The 21,246-nt window shown below is 42.5% G+C and overlaps 1 protein-coding gene across 2 annotated transcripts in view; it reads right to left on the bottom strand.

The window, feature by feature from the left end:
- Positions 1-21,246, bottom strand: part of LOC141992067 (rho GTPase-activating protein 7-like) — a 154,418-nt gene that overhangs the window by 9,730 nt on the left and 123,442 nt on the right. For both annotated transcript variants that reach the window (XM_074960672.1, XM_074960673.1), the window contains exons 2-11: positions 20,867-20,938; positions 18,153-18,234; positions 17,197-17,260; positions 11,467-12,851; positions 10,859-11,029; positions 9,912-10,071; positions 7,886-8,084; positions 6,228-6,444; positions 3,598-3,712; positions 6-218 (exon numbers count right to left, since the gene is read on the bottom strand). In XM_074960672.1, coding sequence (XP_074816773.1) covers positions 6-218; positions 3,598-3,712; positions 6,228-6,444; positions 7,886-8,084; positions 9,912-10,071; positions 10,859-11,029; positions 11,467-12,851; positions 17,197-17,260; positions 18,153-18,234; positions 20,867-20,938 — 2,678 coding nt within the window. The remainder of the gene's footprint in view (positions 1-5; positions 219-3,597; positions 3,713-6,227; positions 6,445-7,885; positions 8,085-9,911; positions 10,072-10,858; positions 11,030-11,466; positions 12,852-17,196; positions 17,261-18,152; positions 18,235-20,866; positions 20,939-21,246) is intronic.

Below are 21,246 nucleotides of genomic sequence, written 5' to 3' on the forward strand. Positions count from 1 at the left end.
TTTACCTTTTTATTCGCCAATTCCACACGTTCCAAGTTTGAACAAGTAACCCAGCTCTTGAACTTTTCCTTGGCATCTCGCAGCAAGTCCTGCATGGAGTTCTCAAGGGAAATCAGCATGGAGTGCCTCATTGAGGCGGTCTGATTAGAAGCCCTTTCACTCAAGCCATTCTGTTCATATAAGTCATCACAACACTGATCCAGGCAATAGTCGGGCATCTGCAAGGGGAGGGGATGTTGGATTCTAAGCACAGTTCCATTACATTTATTCTTACACTGGGAGAAAAATCTACTAGGATAATGATCCTTAAGTGAATGTGAACTCTCTACTGGAGACTCTTTATGTAAAAGTTACAAGCGCAAAAGCAAGTGCCAATGAATATTCTAAACCGTTCCTTGAAAGAGCTGGACTTGCTAATGCGGCGAGACTGTGAATGAATGATCAGCAATCAGGAGCAGCCCAACACATTTTATAGCACTAAATGTGAAAATAAAAACCACCACCCTGAGCAATAGGAAAGCTAGTTTAAGGAATGACCTCCTCTCTCAGAGTTGGAGCACTGTAGTGGGATTCCTACATTAAACCTCTGGCTCTTTCACCACTTCAGTGTGCAATGTGGGGCTAGTTGCTTCACACCCATCTGTGTTGAGGCTTTAACTATACTATTTTATCTCAGGAAATCAAATGACTAAGTCCCATTAAAAGTGTATTCTGTCTATAAATGTGTTTAAAAACTACGCTTATTAAATCCCAACACTTCTAAGAACAATTTATATTAATTCTGCAGAGACAGAAACAGAGGTAAAGGAGCACGGCTTGCTCTTCCGTGGGTTAGGCTATCTAGATCAATTTCAGATGAAAGCCACAGCCTCAAATGTTCCAGGTAGAGAGGTTACAGCATTTTCTGGCTCATACCAAGAGACAGAGTAAGGTTCAGACAGGAATTTCCATTTCTCAGCAGCAGTTCCTGGCTTACTGACAACAAGGTAGAGATGACTGATCGGAGATGAGATACACTATCTCCTTTGCATGTACACAACTTGCCTGATCTTACAGAGCATGCCTGGGGAACTGCTTACATCTTTTATACTATGCTGGCCCAGGCTGTGGAGCCAGCCATTACACTGATTATTGTGGGGCCATTGGCTGCATAGGAAGGAGGACAGGCCTGCCTACTAGGGAGAAAGAAAAGGAGTACCTGTGGCACCTAGCCTCTAAGGTGCCACAAGTACTCATTTTCTTTCTGCGGATACAGACTAACACGGCTACTACTCCGAAACCTACTAGGGAGAGTATACACAAAAGAGAGTTTTCAGAGTAGCAGCCGTGTTAGTCTGTATCCGCAAAAAGAAAAGGAGGACTTGTGGCACCTTAGAGACTAACAAATTTATTTGAGCATAAGCTTTCGTGAGCTACAGCTCACTTCATCAGATGCATGCAGTGGAAAGCTTATGCTCAAATAAATTTGTTAGTCTCTAAGGTGTCACAAGTACTCCTTTTCTTTTCACAAAAAGAGAGTGAAAGAGTACCCCAAGGTCTCATTAAAAAGTACAGCCAACTCCATCACCACGAGAGACAGACTTAATGGGCTGAGAATTCTTCTCTGATAAGGAAGCCTCTCCCGCAATGAAAGAGTTTGGCCAGTCTGGGAGAAGCTGTGATATGGTTAATGGAAGGGTGCAGAGGGTTGCGGGTATGCTTGCATAGGGAGAACAGAGCTCTTCTCCAGAGCAAACAACCCACAACACTTCATTAGTGTCCCGCTCTAGCACCCGCCAATGGAGTCTCCCAAGCTGCTTTGCAAAATTGACCTCGCTTCTCAGCAAGTGAGCTATTATCCCCATGTTACAGACACAATAATTATAGGCTCCTCAGTGGTAGCGACACCACGGCAAATCTGTCACAGGCACATCCCGCACCACTGCAAAAAGGGGTTTGCTTGAGTGGGGCTTACCAGGCCCCTCTGAAACTGGCGGAGTGCATCTGCATTGGGGGTTTGAATCTGTAGCTACCCCAGCCCAGGCCCACGTGACTTGCCCTATGTGGCACAGCCAGTGGCAAGGCTGGGAACAAAACCCTGAACTTTCACTACTCCTTTCATTTATACATGTTATGCACCAGAATCTGTTGCAGGAGGTGATGGCTCTTCTTTTCCACCCTGTTCTTTGCAGCTTCTTCCCCCGCCCCCCATCCCTTTTCTATGCCCCCTCCCCACCCCCATACTGCAACATTTCTTTCCCATGCTCACCCTTCAAATACAGGCCAACACTGAACCTGGATGCCTAAGCCAAGGGAGGAGGCTGGAGGGATTGGAACATCCCACCCTCCTTGCCTGTGAAGGTATTTTGGGTATCCAATGGCCCTCCGTGAAGCTGAAGTTTTTTCAACGGGCCATTTCAGCACCAAGGTGGAAGGGACAGCCTGGCACCAATTAACAGACATGTGAATGCTGCCAAGGGGAGTGGCAGAAGTGCCTGGATGCCAGACCGATTCTTGATCCTTATCCAGCTCTTGCCTCAACAGCGTAACTGCAGACTCCCACGTGCAGGTCAGTTAGCTTGCTGGAGGGAGCTAACCAACTGACAGCAGCCTTCACAGGAAGAGGAAAAATGAGGGAGGAGAGTATGCAATTAGCTGCCTTCCCCAAGGGCTCCAGCGAGGGGGAACGTGCACATTCCCCCTTGTGAAGGATGTTTTAAATCACTCTGGGATGGCGAGTTCCCTTGGTTACACGCTTATCATTAGAGCTCTGCATCCCACAGATAGAAGGGGCTGCTCACTGCCTGCACGTAGGCTACACTCAGCTCAGGGTTGTAGAGATGCCCTACCTGAGTCAGTTAAATGCTGTATATAGAGGATTCCTGGAGGCATACGCCTGTGGGGTAAGCATTGCCAGGTGAGGTTGCCAAGTTATTTCTATCTCTAACTGGTAATACATTTAGAAACGCTGTCCTAAACCAAGCCAGCTGAAAAAAACAACTGCACAGAAATGGGACATCTTAAATAAACTCGGAGTTGGGTCTTAAAAAGAATCCTGGTTCTGAGCTCAATACAGTGGGGTTGAACCAAAACCCAAACCCCACCTCAACCTCTGTGGCTCGGGCCCACCCCCCGAAGCACACAGATATATCCAGAGCCTCGGAGAACTGGGTTTAATCACAGGAAGAAGGAAACGGATGGCAAAATGTGATTCTGCTAAGTACTGTATAGCAGATACAATGACCTCGGCAACAGAATTCTCCCTGTATTAAGGTCAGTAGGACACAGATACCACACCAAAGCATTAGGAATTGCAAGCAGAAGAAAGAGCAACAGGATAGTGAGTCATAACTTGGCCCAGGGAAACTATCATCCTCAATAAAAAAAAAAACAAACCTTCAGGGTTTGCTTCAGGGGTTGTTTGGATTATTTTAAATTGTATTCAAGAAACAACAGAAGGACATTTACTCTTGCCAATAGGCAGCAAAGAACTTGCAGGCATGTCCAGTTTAAGCTTCAGGGCTGGAGAATCCTACTGGCATATTCACTTTTCTAATGAACATGATGGACACTTTCCGTAACGTTGTAACATAGGGGGTGTTATAGCAAGAGACATACCTGGAAGAGTCTGTTGCACTCCATTATCATGTGGGCCAGGCCTTGGGTGGCCGCCAGATTTTCGCTCAAATCTCTCTGGTCTGGTTTTCCCAGGCTGTACTTCCTCTGGCTGGACCTAGAGAGAGGGTTAACAAGGATTTTTTTTAAAGGCACAGCAGAGTAAATAAAAAAAATTTAAAAAGAGGTGAAACACATCATCATCAGCCTGGAAGCTCTAGGGAATTTTCTCATTTACTCTGGTGTCTGAATTTCTGTGTTACAATGAGTTCTGTACACAAACAGCTTCACTAGACAAAGTCTTCTGTCATCACTTTCACATGGACAACACTGTGAAAGCCACAGTAATCGTGAAAAGTAAGCTGCATAGAAATGGTAGCCTTGAACCAAACTGCTGAGATACCAAGGTGCACTAGTGCTACTGAGGCTTACCAAAATTTTACAAGTAATACGATCTTTTACTGAACAGTAATTACACAGGATTAGCCAAAGAAATTAATGAGCTCTCATTGATGTGTTCAGCATGAGTTAAGTGTTTAGTTACATCAACCACCTATGTACTCTGTCTAAAGACTTTTTATAAAATCATCACAATCCACAGAAGTGCTGCCATATTGCTATGTTTTGCTAACTTGTGTTACCAGCATTTTAGGCTCTTTCCAGACATAATCTTTATATGACACTAGTAACACTCACTCACAGTAGCTTTATCTTGGAACATTCCTACTGAACAACTTTTAAAAAAGTGCGGGCAATAAGGACCCTTGACTATTCCTTAGAGCCAAGCCTTTTAGAATATGTCCCTTTGAAGTCTGAATCCTAAAATGAAATATTAACAACTAATTATTTGAACTTAAGATTCAAAGCACCCTTGTTTCTAAAATGATTTTAGGCTCCTTGCTGTTGCAATGTAGAGTTAAAAGTAAATCCAAATGGTACAAACCACTAAATTATGAGTCTCAATCTCCCAAACATTACAGATTGCTTAATTCTGGTCAGGATTTGCAATTGAAAAGCTATCAATCACTCTGCCACATTCCTGGCTCCACTCACGTCTTCTCTGACTATGATCAGCAGCGCTGTCATTGTTTCAGCTTCAGTGTTAGCTCTTCCCAGCAAGAGCTGAGCATCACAGGACTTGTTTTACAGGCAGATATGCATCTTGAGATGCTTTGTGCTTCTTAAAAGCAAATTCTTCACATTTTTCATCTCTATTTACTTTTCTCAGAGAGTGTCATTAAATCTGAAATGCACAAATACCATGTGTGTGATATGCTTCCTCACCTAAATGGAACGTAATATCCTTATCATTAGATTGCATAAGATGAAGAAGCATCTGCTTTGACAAGGGCATGATGTTTTTGTCAAAAGAAAACAGCCCTTTCCTGCCTCGAAACAAGTTTATCCACAAGCACAGCCATACTGTATAGGAAACAAACAAGAACTTGCATTGAGGCTAGACTAGATCCTGAATGAGCACTCTCAGAGGTTACTGTACTGATTCTACCTAGAAGAACCTCCATCACTGCATAAACTGCCAGTAAATGTTACACAATTAGAATATTTCAGAGTAGCAGCCGTGTTAGTCTGTATTCGCAAAAAGAAAAGGAGTACTTGTGGCACCTTAGAGACTAACAAATTTATTTGAGCATAAGCTTTCGTGAGCTACAGCTCACTTCATCGGATATTGTTGCTTATTAAAATTAAAATCACTCAGTCCCCCTGGCATCCTTATCACCAAACAGAATTAGTACCTGAGATAGCTACGAGCTGCAGGAGCTTGAATCTGCAGCTGGGTTTTTACATGTAAATACTAACAGGAGTTAGGAAGCCCACTCCTACCCACTTCTGTGGAATACAGCCATCTCTATTGCATGTTACCTGAGTGCAAGCAGAATTATAAAAGCAAACTTTGTCAGGAAGACTATTCTGACCCCTCTCTTCATAAGGCACAGACGGAGTGGGTTTTTTGCTATCTCCTTTGGTGTAGATATTGGGAGAAACCTAATCTTTGAGTTTTTTGTAGTGGAATCAGGCTAAGCTAATGCAAATGATAGATCTTGCCACCTTCAGAATCTTATGCGAGGCCCGTGTTAACTAACACTTTGTGCATCCACAAAGAGGAGAGTTATCTTAACGTATGATGCTCAGAGAGAGGCGGGTTTGGATTCCTGAGATAACTAGGGCCCAGACTACTTAGGGCTTTGAAGAACAGGGCCTTAAAATTGATCTTGTATTTGACAGGGAGCCAGAAGAGCAGGAGGGTGATGTATTCTCATCTCCCCTAAGGACGGAGCTGTCACATATGGGACAAATCTGGAGCACTTCCAGATTTTTTTTTTAAACAGGTAAGGTACATTTTGGCTCATTTTATTTATACAGTTAACATGACACAGAAAAACTCTCATTTAACAAAAAGAAAAGGAGCACTTGTGGCACCTTAGAGACTAACCAATTTATTTGAGCATAAGCTTTCGTGAGCTACAGCTGTAGCTCACGAAAGCTTATGTTCAAATAAATTGGTTAGTCTCTAAGGTGCCACAAGTGCTCCTTTTCTTTTTGCGAATATAGACTAACACGGCTGTTACTCTGAAACCTCTCATTTAACAGTTCAGCTGTTACGACAACGATACCTAGATGATGATGAACTCTCTCGCCTTAAAGTATTGAGATGAAACAAGGATGGCGCGAGACAGACTGCAATGTTGGTCGGAGTCATCTGGTTTTCCTCAACAAAAGCAACTACTTCTCGGAGAAAGAAGAGAAGGATTTTCAGAGCTTCCCGGTTTTCGTCTGGGAGCAGAAGAATGGCAGCCTGGACTGCATGAAACTGTTGATCCTTTGGCAAATCTGAAGATAGAAGAATTAGGAAACTCATGAGAGAGTTTGATAAGATAAAACATTAAATAAAAGAACGAACACAATATCCCCTAAATAGGGCATCAATTCCATACATCAGTTCTCCCATTACTCAGGATCATAGGATGGTCCTCGGAGATGACAAAGACCCTAAAGGCCACCATTCCGGGTGTCGACACACCTATTTGCACCAGTTTAGTAAAGCCAGTTAATTTAAGCCTCCACAAGAGGTTTACAAAGTGGTTTATTTCAGCTGGTCTTAAAACTCTTCCTGATAGCCTTATTTCCGTTTCTTAGGTCTGTTTAAAATCCAAATAAGGGCTTGTCTATACCTGGAGTTATTCAAAGACAGTTATTCCTGAATAACTCCCTGTTCAGCCATACTTACTCCAGAAGCAGAGTGCCCACTGGGGTAGGCTAAACAGGAACAACTGTTTACTTTAAAAACAGCTTTTTTTTATTTAAAATCTTTATTTTAAATTAAAAAAAAATCTTTACCCAGAGGTTTAGGATATTATTCCATATTCTACAGACAGGAAATAACAAGCAACTAGGACTCCTGTAGTCAAGGCTTTGCCTCGAGGCAGCAGGACACATGTTCCTCGTGTCAAAGTAAAGTAATGTAATACAACAAAACTCAAGATTTAATCTTTTTAGAAAGCTTGTGCTTATTTAAATGCCTTTTCCAGGTTACAGAAAAGATTGTCATTGAAAAACCTTGAGGCACCAACATCACATGCCTCCAGAATAAGTTCTTGCTGCATCGCTGTATCTCAAAAATGAATTCAATTAAAACAAACTATTGGAGACAGAACTAATTCCAAGCAATTGCAAATGATGTAGTTTGCCTTATGGTTTATTCTTCTTTCAGACAATGTAGACAGGCTGACAGAAGAAATAGGAATCAGCTGGTATTTCCAGTGAAAATGCCATACCAAAGGACCTGCACTCATGCTAAGAAGTACCTGATCTCAAGGTGCAGTCTTATTGAAATGAACAAGACTACTTGCATAGTCAGGTGCTCCTCAGTGAGAGTAACAGATTATGCCCTACTTTAATATACAGAAACAACCATTTAAAAATCAAGTCAGAACACCAACCACAGGAGTACTGTTAAAGGGAATGTGTGTGACAGAGAGAGAGAAAACACAAGGGTGAGGAAGAGAGATTATATTTGTCATATAATCTGAGACCAATATTTTCATATTGATTTTAGAAGCCCATCTTGAGACACACTGGATCTTATTGGAGAAGTGCTGAGCACCTGCAGCTTCCATTGACTTCAACTGGGCTTAAAGATGCTCAGAACTTCTGAAAAGTCATGCCCCCAGCAGCATAAATGTTGGATTCTCAAAATATGGACCACACAAAATCAGACGTGACTTTTGGCCTAAATGTCCAAGAAACTCAGAAAATTTAAAAAATTACATACACTGATAGATGTGGAGGAAGGATTCACAAAGCTTGCTAGTGAATATAGGCTCAGGAAGATCTCGGAAATACTGCTTTACCATATCTGCCACATCAAACGCCGACTGCCCTTCATAAGTTACATTGTTTGGGTCATTTTCATTCATTTCCCTTAAAGAAAGGATCCTAGATTTAACGCCTGATTTTCTGAACAGGCCAACCTATTAAGAAAACAGACAGACATAACCTAAGTCAGAATAAGCAATTTTTCTCCTTAACTCTGACATTGAAGTACTTATGATAGCTGTACATCCACACACTGTACATGGGACATGGATTTTGCTCACAGGTACATTAAAATATATCCCCGGCATTGCTTTGAAAAGTCAGCTACTACCAACGCACTCTGATCTCTTTAGAAACAGCTTGGAGATTCCCTATTCTCCAGCTGAACCACACTGGAACTCTTGGTGCATCAGTTAACCCAAGAGCGAGAGTCCTCACTGAAGACTTTTCATGTAGGATTTTTTTTTCCTTTTAAATCAATTTGTATTGGCTCTCTCAGTTTATATCAACAGGATAAGATGTTAACACTAGGTCTGCAAGTTGTGAGTGCACTTTGGGTCTTGTGTATCAAAGAGAAAAGGGTTTATACAGAAGTATGAATTTAAATTAATACCTAGGTAACTGCATTAAGCACTGAGCTGGATATCCAACTGCATAAAGTTTCACATGCCTATTATTTAGAGTTGGATGAAAACCAGAATTTCCATTTTGTGGCAAATTCCAATATTTCAAATAAGTTAATTTCGGTTTGGAATGAAAATTGGAAATTTTTTAATTTTCCATGAGACAAAAAATTCTGAAAAATTCAATTTGGATAATGTCAAAACAGGTCATTTCAATAATATCATTTCAATTAATTTTGTTTCAACTTTTATAATATTAAGTATTTAGTGTTATATATTTTAATATATAGTAAAGTTAATGTTTTAATATAATATAAAGTCAAAGCCAAATTAACCAAAGTGATAATATTGAAATGACATGTTTTGACATTGTCACGGAATATATATTCCATTTTTAACTGCAAGATATAAATTTGTACACTAACACCATAATATGTATTTAGATCATTTTTTCATTTGCATAATAATATTTGGTTATACATGTCTACACAAATCTGCAAATTAAACACTGTATTGACAGATCTTCCTTTAATATGCACATAATGACATACAAAGCAGCTCCCCACTTCAGCCAGTTTAGTTTTCAATGAAGAGAGACTTTATCCCAAATCCAGGACTCATGTAAAATGAGTTTTCTAAGTGAACTGAATCTTTTTTAAAAAAAAACGAAAACAAAAAACCCACAACCCTCCATGGGTTTAAGTAATACGAGAGACAGATTAATGAACCCTAACTAGATTTGTGATCCAAACAGTTGGAGAGAGATGGAAAACTTCTAACTTTACAAACTTCCCCTATCCGTATTACAGAGGTATCACAGCATATAGCATGTGGCTCATAATTGCGGGCACTAATCTGCAAATATCTTCAGAGCAGCGGATAAATGTAATCACAGCCCTATTATATGCCATGAAAAGATACAGCCCAATTCTTAGAGATGTGAAATGAGAATTCAGATGTTGCAATGCTTTCAGACTGTACAGAGCAGAGACAAAGGGTGCTACAAGTGTTAGATTTTGCTTTTTACCACTAAAGTACCATTAAAAGAAGGCAGTTTACCCACATCTGCCAAGTGAACGGAACAGCTGCAGGTGCTCCGACAAAGAAGGGCAGATAAATTTATACTGGGGTGGAAATAAGGTATCCACAAAAGGAGAACAATATCGCTATTCCATGCAGGGTGCCCACTCATGCCTGTTCAGACACCACTGTTAGAAGCCTTTGAGAGGAAAGAATGTCCTTGAAAGGGTTGACAAAGTAAAAGAAACTGGCGGTCAGCTCTCTAGGGGCTCCAAGTTAAAAACATCCATGGAATGAAGGGTCGCTCAAGTCATACTTAGGTTTGTTTTATATATATACCTGGTCAAGAAAGTGGCTTCTTAAGTACTCCATGGCCTGGATAATGCTCTTTGGAAGCGGATAGCTTGTTCGCTGAACATTTAGCAGTAATGGGACCCCAAATACATTTTTGTCCTTATAGTCAGGGGCTTTGATTTTTCTAATGAACTTTGGAACAGTCCTGAAAACAAAAATAAATACATTCGAACCATTAGCTGCCCTTCCATTCAGGCAGTTTAGAGCAGGGGGCGCTGGGAATCTCCCCTCCCCCCTCCAAAAAAACCCTCTCTTTATGCTGTGCACATTTAGGAAGGTGTGTGCCACCTCTGTTCCTTCCCCAAATGCTGCAGCCTTATTACACTCATGGCAGCACAAAGAAATCCACAGTTAAAAATACAGCGACAGCCTAGGCTGTGTGTCAGAAGTCCCTTAAATTAGCAGGGTGCAGCTCCCATAAAGAAATCCTCATTTCAAGCTGAAACTCTTGCAGAATACACTCCCATCCTTATGAGAGAGAGGCAGGTTCCTCTGTTGTGTCCCTACATTCAGGTGTTAGAACCCTGCATAAAGATGCAGAATTGTTATTGCCGATCACAATGGCAGGTGAATTTTATTTATTTATTTAAGCTACAACCAGGAAAGAAGGAGTTGGAGTGGGTCTCTGTCCCAGACCCTAATTCCCTTTGTCTCAGAGAAGTTGTTTCAGAGAAAAGCCCTATGAACGGGCAACCTTTGGAAGAAAGCTTGGACTGTTACTTAAGTTATCAATAATGCCAAACTGCAGGAAAGGGTACTGTCCGGGTGAAATCCTGGCCCCACTGAAATCAGTAGCAAAACTCCCATTGAGAGAGTGGGATCAGGATTTCACTCCAGATGTGCATACTCAGTTCAGAGCAGGGTAAGGTATCCACCTGCTTTTGCCAGATGTCATCTTTCCTGAAGTAGAATATGTTAACACAACAACTTACCAGTTCCAGCCCTGTTTACTGGAAGGAGAGTATTTGTCCATTAAAGCAGTGAGTTTCAACAAAGCAAGTTTCTGTATTCGGTTTAGGTGGGCTGCTGACTGGTTATCTATTTGTACAGAAAGGCTTTCCAAGTTTACAGTCTCCTCTGTAGACCAGTGTCGCCTCTCATGTCTAAGGAGTAAACATCATTTAGGTTAAAGGAATGTTCTTATTGCTCATATCAAGTCTCTGCCTAAAGCAATGGAACACCTATGGAACATTTTGTCCTATCAATCACTTCGAAAGTGACCTGTTTCCAAGCAGATTTTGGTTGCATTTTACATAAAAGGTCTAGGCTATGAGGTACTGCACCAATGTGAACGGTTCAAATGAGAGAGAGGAATGAGCCACAAAGTCTGGATCTGGATCTCTCTCAGTGTTCACGTGACCATCACTGTGATACCACAGCACCTAATGCTTGGATCTGGTTGGTTCCGGTTTTTGTCTAGTTGAAATGGATTTACATTTCTCATTGTTTTGAGAAGGTGATTGTGTTTTGGACTGAGGGGAAGTTCTTGGAGGTAGGGTAGGAGGAGGAGGGGAAGGTTATAAAGAAAAATGAAGCTGACCTGTTGGAATGTGATAATGATGATCCCATCTCTGAATCTGTTATGTATGCCAGTTCTGGAGAATCAAGCTCATTGCCATGCTTGAAGTTCTGTTTTCCATCAGCAGCTGGTAGATCTGCCAGTTTCTCTTCTGAATGCTTTTTTATCTCAAGGTGGATTTCTTTCGGGGAAGATGGACACGGAGAAGTTGAGTCGTTCGCAAAATCAGAGTCTCCATCATCTGAGAACTTCTCAGTCCACTGATTGACTAACTTTCTGAGCCCATTGACATGTTCCATAACATTGTCTAGTTCTGAAAAAACATCGTCGTCACTAACTTCCGGCATCTCCATGTTATTAAGATGAACAGGAATGCTGGGCACATTGTCATAGATACTCAGCCTGTTATCTATAAACGACAGAGGACTCAGAGGGGTCTCAGACTCCTTAGAACTAGTTCTAATTCTGTTCCGCCTGCATCCATGAAAGCTTCCAGTTCTCCAGTTCACAGAAGTGTTGTCTGTTGGAGATAAGAAACTGTTTGTAAGTGCTTTGGGGAAAGTCCCAGGCTTATGCCCTTGTGGTACATGAAACATTTGGTTTGCATGCAAATTGATTTCATTTTTGAAGTTTTGCTCAGATACATCATTCCACAGAGAGAGCTTGCTGGAGTCGGAGTCCTCCGCATACACGCCTCCCCGTTTAGCATAACTCCTGACTTTGATAACAGGACTCGGAGTGCTCACTGTGCTGCTGGTTTCAGACTGGCTGCTGCTGCTGCAAGTGTGGGGAGAATAGGAAGAATTTTTTTTCATCTGGCTGTCAGATAGGTCACTAATATCTACACAATTAAGGTTCTTCAGCTTCTCTTCATTCAGTCCCTCCTGAAGAACAGGTTCACCAATAATGGGTTTGGCCTTTGACTGAGCAGCTCTCTTTACACTGGAACTCCTTATGCGCAGTTTCTCCATTTTCTTTAGAAAGCTCTTCTCCTTTTTTGGTGGTGGTTTATCCAAAAGCTTCTCCTCGCTGATGATGTTTAAGAATTCACTAGGGGAAGGAGAACAACTAAAAGTAGAGTCAGGAGACGCCAGTTTACTTGAGGAACACCTTGAGGAACTAGTGCTGGTCTCAACATCCTCAAAAGTCTTAGGGAAGCTGATAATGTCACTGTCCCCACTGCTAGTACTGTGAATTGAAGACACATCATGCTTCTCTCCTTGGTCTGAAAAGGATATCTCCTCACTACCAGTGCTCTTAAGTCTTGGACTGTCTGGGACTGATGCACTTGACCCTTTTTCAGGGAAACCTTCTATGCTCTCCAGGCGAGACCATCTCTGACTGCACCTCTCATAAGCCCATTTGTTACTTATTGCACAAGGTTCATCATCTTCGGATTCATCACTCTTAAAGTAAAGAAAGTACAGTTCAAGGGGTAAAGTCCAGCAAGTTTTAAAATATCTAAGATGCAATGAAAAAGGAGGTTTAACTTTTTATGCTTATTTGAGTCACTGCAGTACTTTTAAATTTAGATTTCTACATTGTAACAACATTCAGCCTAAAGCACTTCAGGATGAGCATTGTTTTGCTAATTGAGAGGGTTTGGGGAGAGACACCACTTAAGCATGCTGGTAGCTTTATTAAAAGAGAACAGAACTGACTGGATAATGACAATTCTGTTTCATGGCAACTTTCAAAGTTTGGTTTCAAAATCTAGTTTCTTTCAACATCGGAACAAAGCCAAAACCCCTGGAACATTTTAATGAAAGTGAAATTGTGTTGAATTGTCTGTTTTTTCAGATCAAAACCTGAACTTTTCTGTTAGGGAAGGGGGCGGCTGGGTGGGCAGGTGCATGCAGGGGAGGGGTGTGTCTGTCTGTCTCCAAGGTGGTGGTTAGAGCACAGGCTTAGGATGCAGGAGACCCAGGTTCAAGTCCCTGAATCAGAAAGAGAAGGGACTCGAACGTGGATCTCTCATATCCCAGGCCAGCACCATAGCCACCAGGCTAGAGTGAGAGAGAAACTCTGGCTGTCTCTCCTATCCCCAAAAACTTTCTCAAAAGAGATTTGTTTCCACAAAATATATTGGCTTCAACAAAATAGCATATTTTGATGAAATTTCATTTAGTCCAAAAAGTGTTCCAACCAGCTCTAAAAGAGATATTGAATACTTTCAGGGAGGCACAGGGTGGGATTTCTGGAAGTAGCTAAATAGGGTGACTGGTTTTCGACCAGAACACCCTGTTGAAAAGGGATCCTGGCAGCTCCAGTCAGCACCGCTGACCAGGCCGTTGACTGACTGGTTGGCGGTGCCGCGCAGCAGGGCTGGCAGGCTCCCTGCTAGCCTTCGCACCGTGCAGCTCCTGGGAAGCGGCCGGCATGTCCCCCTTCCGGCTCCTATGCGTAGGGGCAGCAAGGGGGCTCCGCACACTGTCCCCGCCCTGAGCGCCATCCCTGCAGCTCCCATTGGCCGGGAACCACAGCCAATGGAAGTTGTAGGGGCAGTGCTTGCGGACAGGGAAGTGCGCAGAACTGCCTGGCCACACCTCCACACAGAAGCCGGAGGCGGGGGGGGGGAGAGACACATGTCGCTGCTTCCAGGAGCTGCTTGAGGTAAGAGCTGCCCAGAGCCTGCACCCAGACCCCCTACCCCAGCCCTGATCCCCCTCCCACCCTCCAAACCTCTTGGTCCCAGCCTGGAGCACCTTCCTGCATCCCAACCCCCTGCCTCATCCCAGAGCCCCCTCCCATACTTCAAACACCTCGGCACCACCCCCCAGCTCGGAGCCCCCTCATCCCTGGCCCCACCCCCAGCCGGAGCCGTCACCCTTTCCTGCATCCCAAGCAACTGCCTCACCCTGGAGCCTCCTCCCACATTCTGAACTCCTCATTTCTGACCCTACCCCAGTTCCCACACCCCCAGCTGGAGCCCTCACTCCCACCCCTTGAGCCAGCCCAGTGAAAATTAGCAAGTGCATGAAGGTGAGGAGAGTAAGCAACAGAGGGAAGGGGGGGATGGAGTGAGCAGGGGGTGAGGCCTCGGAGAAGGGCCAGGGGGCGGGGCAAGGGTGTTCAGTTTTGTGCGAGTAGGAAGTTGGCAACCCTATAGTTAAATGACTTAGGCACACTAGTCCCATTGACTGTCCAGGGGCTTTGTGCTCTTAAGTGCTTTGGAAAAATACATCCACAGTGCCCAGTCTTTAATTCTCTCCAGCCACTCATTTGTCTGAAAACAAAAGACAGTGTCAGTAGCCAACAAACACATTAAAAATGTATCCAGATCAAAGGAAGAGCACACTGAGTGCAATAAAACAAGTGTGCGCGGGTTCAAGTGACTGACAGCGATATAACGAACTTTTCACCTAATAGCATAAGAGAAGCAAAACCTTCCATAGTCAAAATCCCATTCTCATAATGGGCACCCACATTGGCGGTCTCAAAGGGTTTGTCCGTGCTATGGAAAATGGTATGAGTTTTTTAAAACAACATGATAGTTAGCTCTCTTTAAAATCCTAGTGCAGAACGGCAAAAAACTGTCATTTTAACCCATGTTAGCTAGTCAAGGGAATCCTAGGCTTGTCCCTAGTGTGGACAAGCCCATGGAGAATGAACTACCCTCTCACTTGAAGAGATAAGAAGGTGGGTTAGGAAATATCATTTATTGGACCAACTTCTACTGGTGAGAGATGTAGGCTTTTCAGCTTAGGCTGTGCCTACACTTTTGGTCTTTCAGAGGTGTTTAAACCCCTTTACCTCCAAAAGACAAAAGGTTTGCCACAACAAGCGCCAGTGTGAACATCGCGTTGTAGGCAGGAGCGCTCTCCTGCCACTAAAATGCTGTTTCTCGGCTCTCCTGTCGAGAACACAAATGCTGCTCGTTGGGGGTAGAAGTTTTTTTTGTCAGCATGAGAGCCGAGAAACAGCATCTACACTGCATGACTTTTAGCGGCACGGTTGTGGCGACACAGCCATGTCGCTAAAAGCTGTGTAGTGTAGACATAGCCTTACACAGAGCTCTTCTTCAGGTCTGGGAAATGCATTCAGTGTCACAGCTAAATACAAGGTGGAACAGATTATTTAGCGTAAGTAGTTAACACATTTCAAGGGACCACTCAAGGTGAAATGGCTCATTAACACCTCTCCAGTCACCGAGAAGGGGGCCTAGGTAGTTTAGTAGGTTACAGACTGTTGTAATAAGCCACAAATCCAGTGTCTCTATTTAAGTCCATGATTTTTAGTGTCTAGCCAAGTTATGAATTTAAGCTCCCAGGCTCATCTTTCGAAAACGTTATGCAGATTTTCTTTGAGAATGAGGACAGAGGTCAGACAGAGTGATCGCTTTGTGAAAAGTATTCACTCACAGGTGATCTGGTGCTTGTGTCTTTTATCATGTTTCTGTGTGAATTAATTCAAGAGCACAGTGATTGTCTCATTTCACCCACATAGTTGTTATTGGGCCATTTAGTGTACTGGATGAGGTACACCACCATTGGTGCCGACACCATGGGTGCTCCAGGGCTGGAGCACCTCTGGGGAAAAATTGGTGGGTGCTCTGCACCCACCGGCAACCAAGCTCCCCTCCCTGTCCCCCCACCCCTCGCCTACGCCTCCTCCCCTGAGTGCACCGCGTCCCCGCTTCTCCACCTGCCTCCCAGCACTTGCCATCGCAAAACAGCTGTTTCGTGGCATAACAAGCTCCAGGAGGGAGGGAGGAGGAGCAGGAATGCGGTGTGCTCAGGGGAGGAGGCGGGGAAGAGGCAGGGATTTGGGGAAGGGGTTGGAATAGGGGCAGGGAAGGGTGGAGACTTTGGGGAAGGGGTTGGAATGGGGGCAGAGCAGGGGTGGAGTCAGAGCGGGGCCAGGGGCAGAGAGGGGTCAAGCACCCTCCGGCGCCAGGAGAAGTCGGCGCCTATGTACACCACCATGTTGTTTTAAGACCCGTGGATCTTGAAAGGTGTGTTGTGTGCGGTGTTGATCATCATAGCGATGGAGATATTTCGACAGGCTTTGCATCTGTTGTTCTGGCAGGGTCTGTTGCCACTTTGAGTTGGTGTGTCCTGGTCTAGGGGGAGCTTGCTTCTGATAATGAGTTTGGAGAGGTTAGGGGATTGTTTGAAGTCCAGAAGAGGAAGTTCAGGCCTGAATAAGAGCCTTGTGTAAGCTCAACAGCTTGTTGTTCTCACCGACCTTGTCTCTCTAATATCCTGGGACCAATACAACTACAACCACACTGCAAAACCTCACCTATAGATCAGTTGAGATACAGTGGCTAGGAAGCTTGCACAGAGCCCTCCTCTGAACATAGATTTTCAGGCCCTGATTCAGAAGAGTCTCCCTAATCAGGGCAGCACTTAAGCACATGTTGTGTCAGGGCCTCTGTGCAGTCCATTTGTCAACTCATAAGCATTAAAAATCTCTGAGTAAAAACTTTCATCTTACCAGGCAATGTCATATGTACCAAGTTATGCTATTTTTTTAAAATGCTCTATTTGGCTAAGTTACAAAATGAAAACTGATAAAATTTTTAATTAGATTCCTACCTTTAATTTTTTTCAATTGAAAATGCATGTGTTTTGCAGGACAGGTTTGCTCATTGACAACTCAAATTAAGACAACAGAAAGGTAAACAATTGCTAATCCTTAATGGATCTTCTTCAAAACATGCCTGCCACTTTACATGGTTTGTTTTAAATACCGTCGAGTAATTTTTTTATGTTTAACCAAAATGACAACCAAAATTTAAAGACATACCCGTTTTCTCTGACGACTTATTTCCACTTTCATTGCTGCACACTTGTTCAGTGTATTTAACCGTCTAGGGGGAAGGAAAAAAAGGACTGAAGATTTTAACCCAAATTATTTTCTTAAATAAAAGCAGACAGACTTTCTCGTAACTGCTCTTGAACTCTTAAAAACACAGTCTGAACTTCTGCCAGTAATAACTGACTTTCTGCTGTGGGTTCCTGAAATGTCCCCAAACCACCAACCCGGTTCTGCAGTTATATGATGTTGTCTACAGCTAGAGTTCTCCCCTCGCCGAGTCCGAAGAGAGGACTATAACCAATCAGAATGTTATTTCATTAATAAAAGCTTAAGAAAGCTTTGGTGATTGTGAAGGATGCTACATCAATGTAAGACTTTGGCAAAGAAAAAAATCTTGGTCATATTAATGTCTTAAAACATAAGAAATAAACCAGTGGGACTAAGGTAGATCATTAGGACTTTCGTAGGGTTTTTTTTTTTTAAATCATTTCGGTGGTACTGCAGGATCAATAAGGCCCCAAACCAGCAAAGCACTTAAGCACATGAGTAATCGCTTTGACATCAACGTGAAATGCTGAGATGTAGTTCCAGTAAATAAAAAAAAAGTGCCATTATTCTAATGTGAGTCTGATGGTGAATGGATTAAGGAGAGCCAGAATAGTATTCCATCTCACTCTGTACACAGAGAAAATAGTTTTGCTATAGAGAAACTCATTCAGGCAAGCACTTAAGCACCTACTTCACTTTTAAATATGTAAGGCCATTGGTTTCAATGGGACTTAAGCATGTGCTTAAGAGCTTTCTTGAATTGGGATGTCAGACAAGTCATCTGTTAAACAAAGAAAAAAACATACCCTCAAAAAGAGTATGTTAAATGCTAAACACTATAAGCATAATTTTCATGTGTGCTGGGCTGGGGAAAAACTCAAACTAATAATATTTACCTGTACAGAGAATCAATAGCATCTCGATCTAAAAATTCATGATCTTTCCTCACAGTTTTGATGTCAATAGGAAACTGCATGTCTGTGAATATAAAATATTTATAATTAAGCTTGGAGAGTTTAGATTTTTATCAGTAAAGATTGTTAAACATCAATTTCATCATACACACAGAAAACAATGAAAAAATATATCCATCAATATTAAACAAGATTTACAGGTTAGGCAAAGAAAGAAAAATGCTGCTTGAGAACTTAAGACTTTGATTTAAGGCTATTTACTTGGCATATTTTGATATGTGAAGTATGTAGACAATTTGTGTTTTAATGGTTATAAGCTTTAACTTTTTTCTTCTCAACAACTCATTAATTTCAATAGTCATTAAATAATTGTCTGACCCTTCCACTGCATGACCTCCCCCAATAATTTCCCGCAACTGTGAAAATTAAAAAAAAAAAGAAAACTTGAAAAAAAGCTTATAAACACTGATATCTGTTGAAATTATTTTTTAAAAAAATGAAAAAAAAATCAAATTCTGCCAACCCTACTTATAGTCTCTTCACAAGGATCATAATATGAACATCTGCAAAGAAGTTAAACAGTACTTGCCATCACATTTCAGTTTAAGCTAGATAAAACTAAATATAAATATACACACATGCAATTGACATGCAAATAACTAAGGGCCCAATCTCCAAGTAATTACATACGAGTAATTTTACGCACATGCCCTCAATGGGATTACTCACATGCAGAGCTATCCAGGGAGTGGGGGGTGGTGGTACACGAGACATAGGCGCCGAGTTTCCAATCTGCTGGGAGGGGGTGCTCCCCCCAGGCTCTGCCCCCACTCCACCCCTTCCCAAGCCCCCACCCTGCTTCTTTCCACCCCCACCCCACCGCGCTGCACTCTCACTCCTCTCCCCTCCCACCCCCCCGAACCTCCTGATGCCGCGAAACTTCTGATCCACGGCAGGCGGTAGGCACTGGGGGGGGGGGCACTGATTGGGGGGCCCACCAGCAGGCAGGAGGCGCTGGGGAGAGGGGGAGGTTCTGGTAGGGCAGCTCCTTCTTGCCCCTCCGCCCGCCTGCCGCTCGCCTCCTCACCCCACTCGCCTGCCCACCTCACCTCCTCACGATTTTATCAAAGGGTGGGGGCCCCCAAAGTGTGGGGCCTGGGCAGTCGCCCCGATTCAACGTACCCAAGGGACAGGTCTGCTCACATGCATAAGTGTTTGCTGGACTAGGGCCCCGGTGTTTACAAGACTAGGCTATTAGGTTGCATCAAAACCAAGGTTCTTAGTTTTATTTAACTCAAACTGAAATGTGATGGCAAGTATAGTCTAAATTCTTTGTCAAAAACCACCAAAATCACTAGAGTCACGATAAAGTTATGTGATGGCAATACTGCCTACATATGTTTATAAAACTGGAATTTCTTACAAAAATCTTGCCTATAGGAAGGACCTGCTCACTACACACAGCCTAGACACTCTGCTTAAACTTTAATGAGATCAACAAAACATGCCACACTTGAGTAAAGCAGTTCTCCAGTTTAAAAGTATGACTAAAGTTTGACAGCCCAGATTTTGAGATATGCCCTCCCAGATCAAGGAGGCTGCTAGTTCTACTGGCACTGTTTTTCTTGGACTCTTTTCTAGATCTTACTGACATTTAAATATCAAGTGAAGTCAGAACACTGCATTCCATCCTCAGGTTAATTCAGAGAGCATTATACAGTATGGTACACTTAGGATCTACACAAAATGTAAGGTTGCATACAAAATGCTTGTTTATATCTATGTATTTCAGTCTGACAAAGGATATCATGAGACACCACATTTTAAGGCATATGACTTCCAAGCTGAGTTTTGACTATTTGATTTCTCAATCTTAATGTTGCAATCACTGATTTGTTTGCTGGTTTGTTTTAAAGAAAGGAAGCGTTGCCAGTGATGTTTGTAAATTCCTTGATCTATAGCTATTTGGTTTCATGTCCCCTCAACCCAGCTATCCTAAATCAAAAGTTTAGACTAATAAACAAATATTAAAAAGCATATTTCTAATGTGCAAACATAAACTTTGTTTTTAAATGTTTATAACTTCAAAATGACAATAACTTTTTCCAAACTTGGAATAACCCTTGTAGCCCAATAACACTATGAGAACAAGCTGAGACTGAATTTATAATCTATTTGAGACATTTCTGATTGGAAGAGTATTTTTCCCCCCCTTTAAAAAAAGTGGTTCAAACAATTATGTTCAAGCATTTTTGGGAGGGTGGAGAGAGAGCTTGAGGGATTGCTAGGAGTGAAAAACTAAACGTGGAAAATTTCAGTCAAAAAGGAAGGAGACTGAAAAAGTTCTGAGCTATTAAAACGTAGGGAAAACTGAAATTCAACCTGAATTGCAATCTCTGCTACCAGCGCGTATTACTCATATTTGGTCCTTCCCCCTCTCCCCCAATCTTTTTTTTTTTTAAAGCACTTTACATTGCTGCACAAACATTGACTTAAGATATAGTTTCCGTATGCACAGCACAACTCAGCTACATGTTTTGTTTGATAAACTGGATCAGATTAAATTTGTAAGAATTGGTTACAACAACATGGCTATGCTTACAGTGTAAGTGTGGTCAGAGGTACTGAGCTCTGAAAATTTATTTTTTAAGCGATTCCAGTTGGATTTAAAATCAGATGTATGGATCATACTGTACCTTCAAATAACTGAGCATATTGGGGGAAACCAGTAGCCCTCAGCCAGTCACAGGCTTCTTTGGCTTCAATTTCTGTAACAAAACAAAAGGTTGATTTTCAGTGATTAACAAGAAATTTAGAGATCAAGTAATTGGGGTGACTTATTAAATAAGCAAGCTTATTCTGTATGACTCCACAAAGGTGGATTCCTGAGGAATCCTACGTATGTGAGTTCTGCTAGTTTACCGTTTCAAGGACAAGAACTCGTTTTATGGCATGTGTACACACGCGCACATACACAGTATTTATTCCACCGTAGAGTAGATGCATCAAACATACAAATATGTTGAAAGTGGGGTATATTTGCTATACAGTCTACAAGTCTACATGTCATCCACCT

The sequence above is a fragment of the Natator depressus genome, chromosome 8, assembly GCF_965152275.1.
Source record: "Natator depressus isolate rNatDep1 chromosome 8, rNatDep2.hap1, whole genome shotgun sequence".
NCBI classification, from domain to species: Eukaryota; Metazoa; Chordata; order Testudines; family Cheloniidae; genus Natator; species Natator depressus.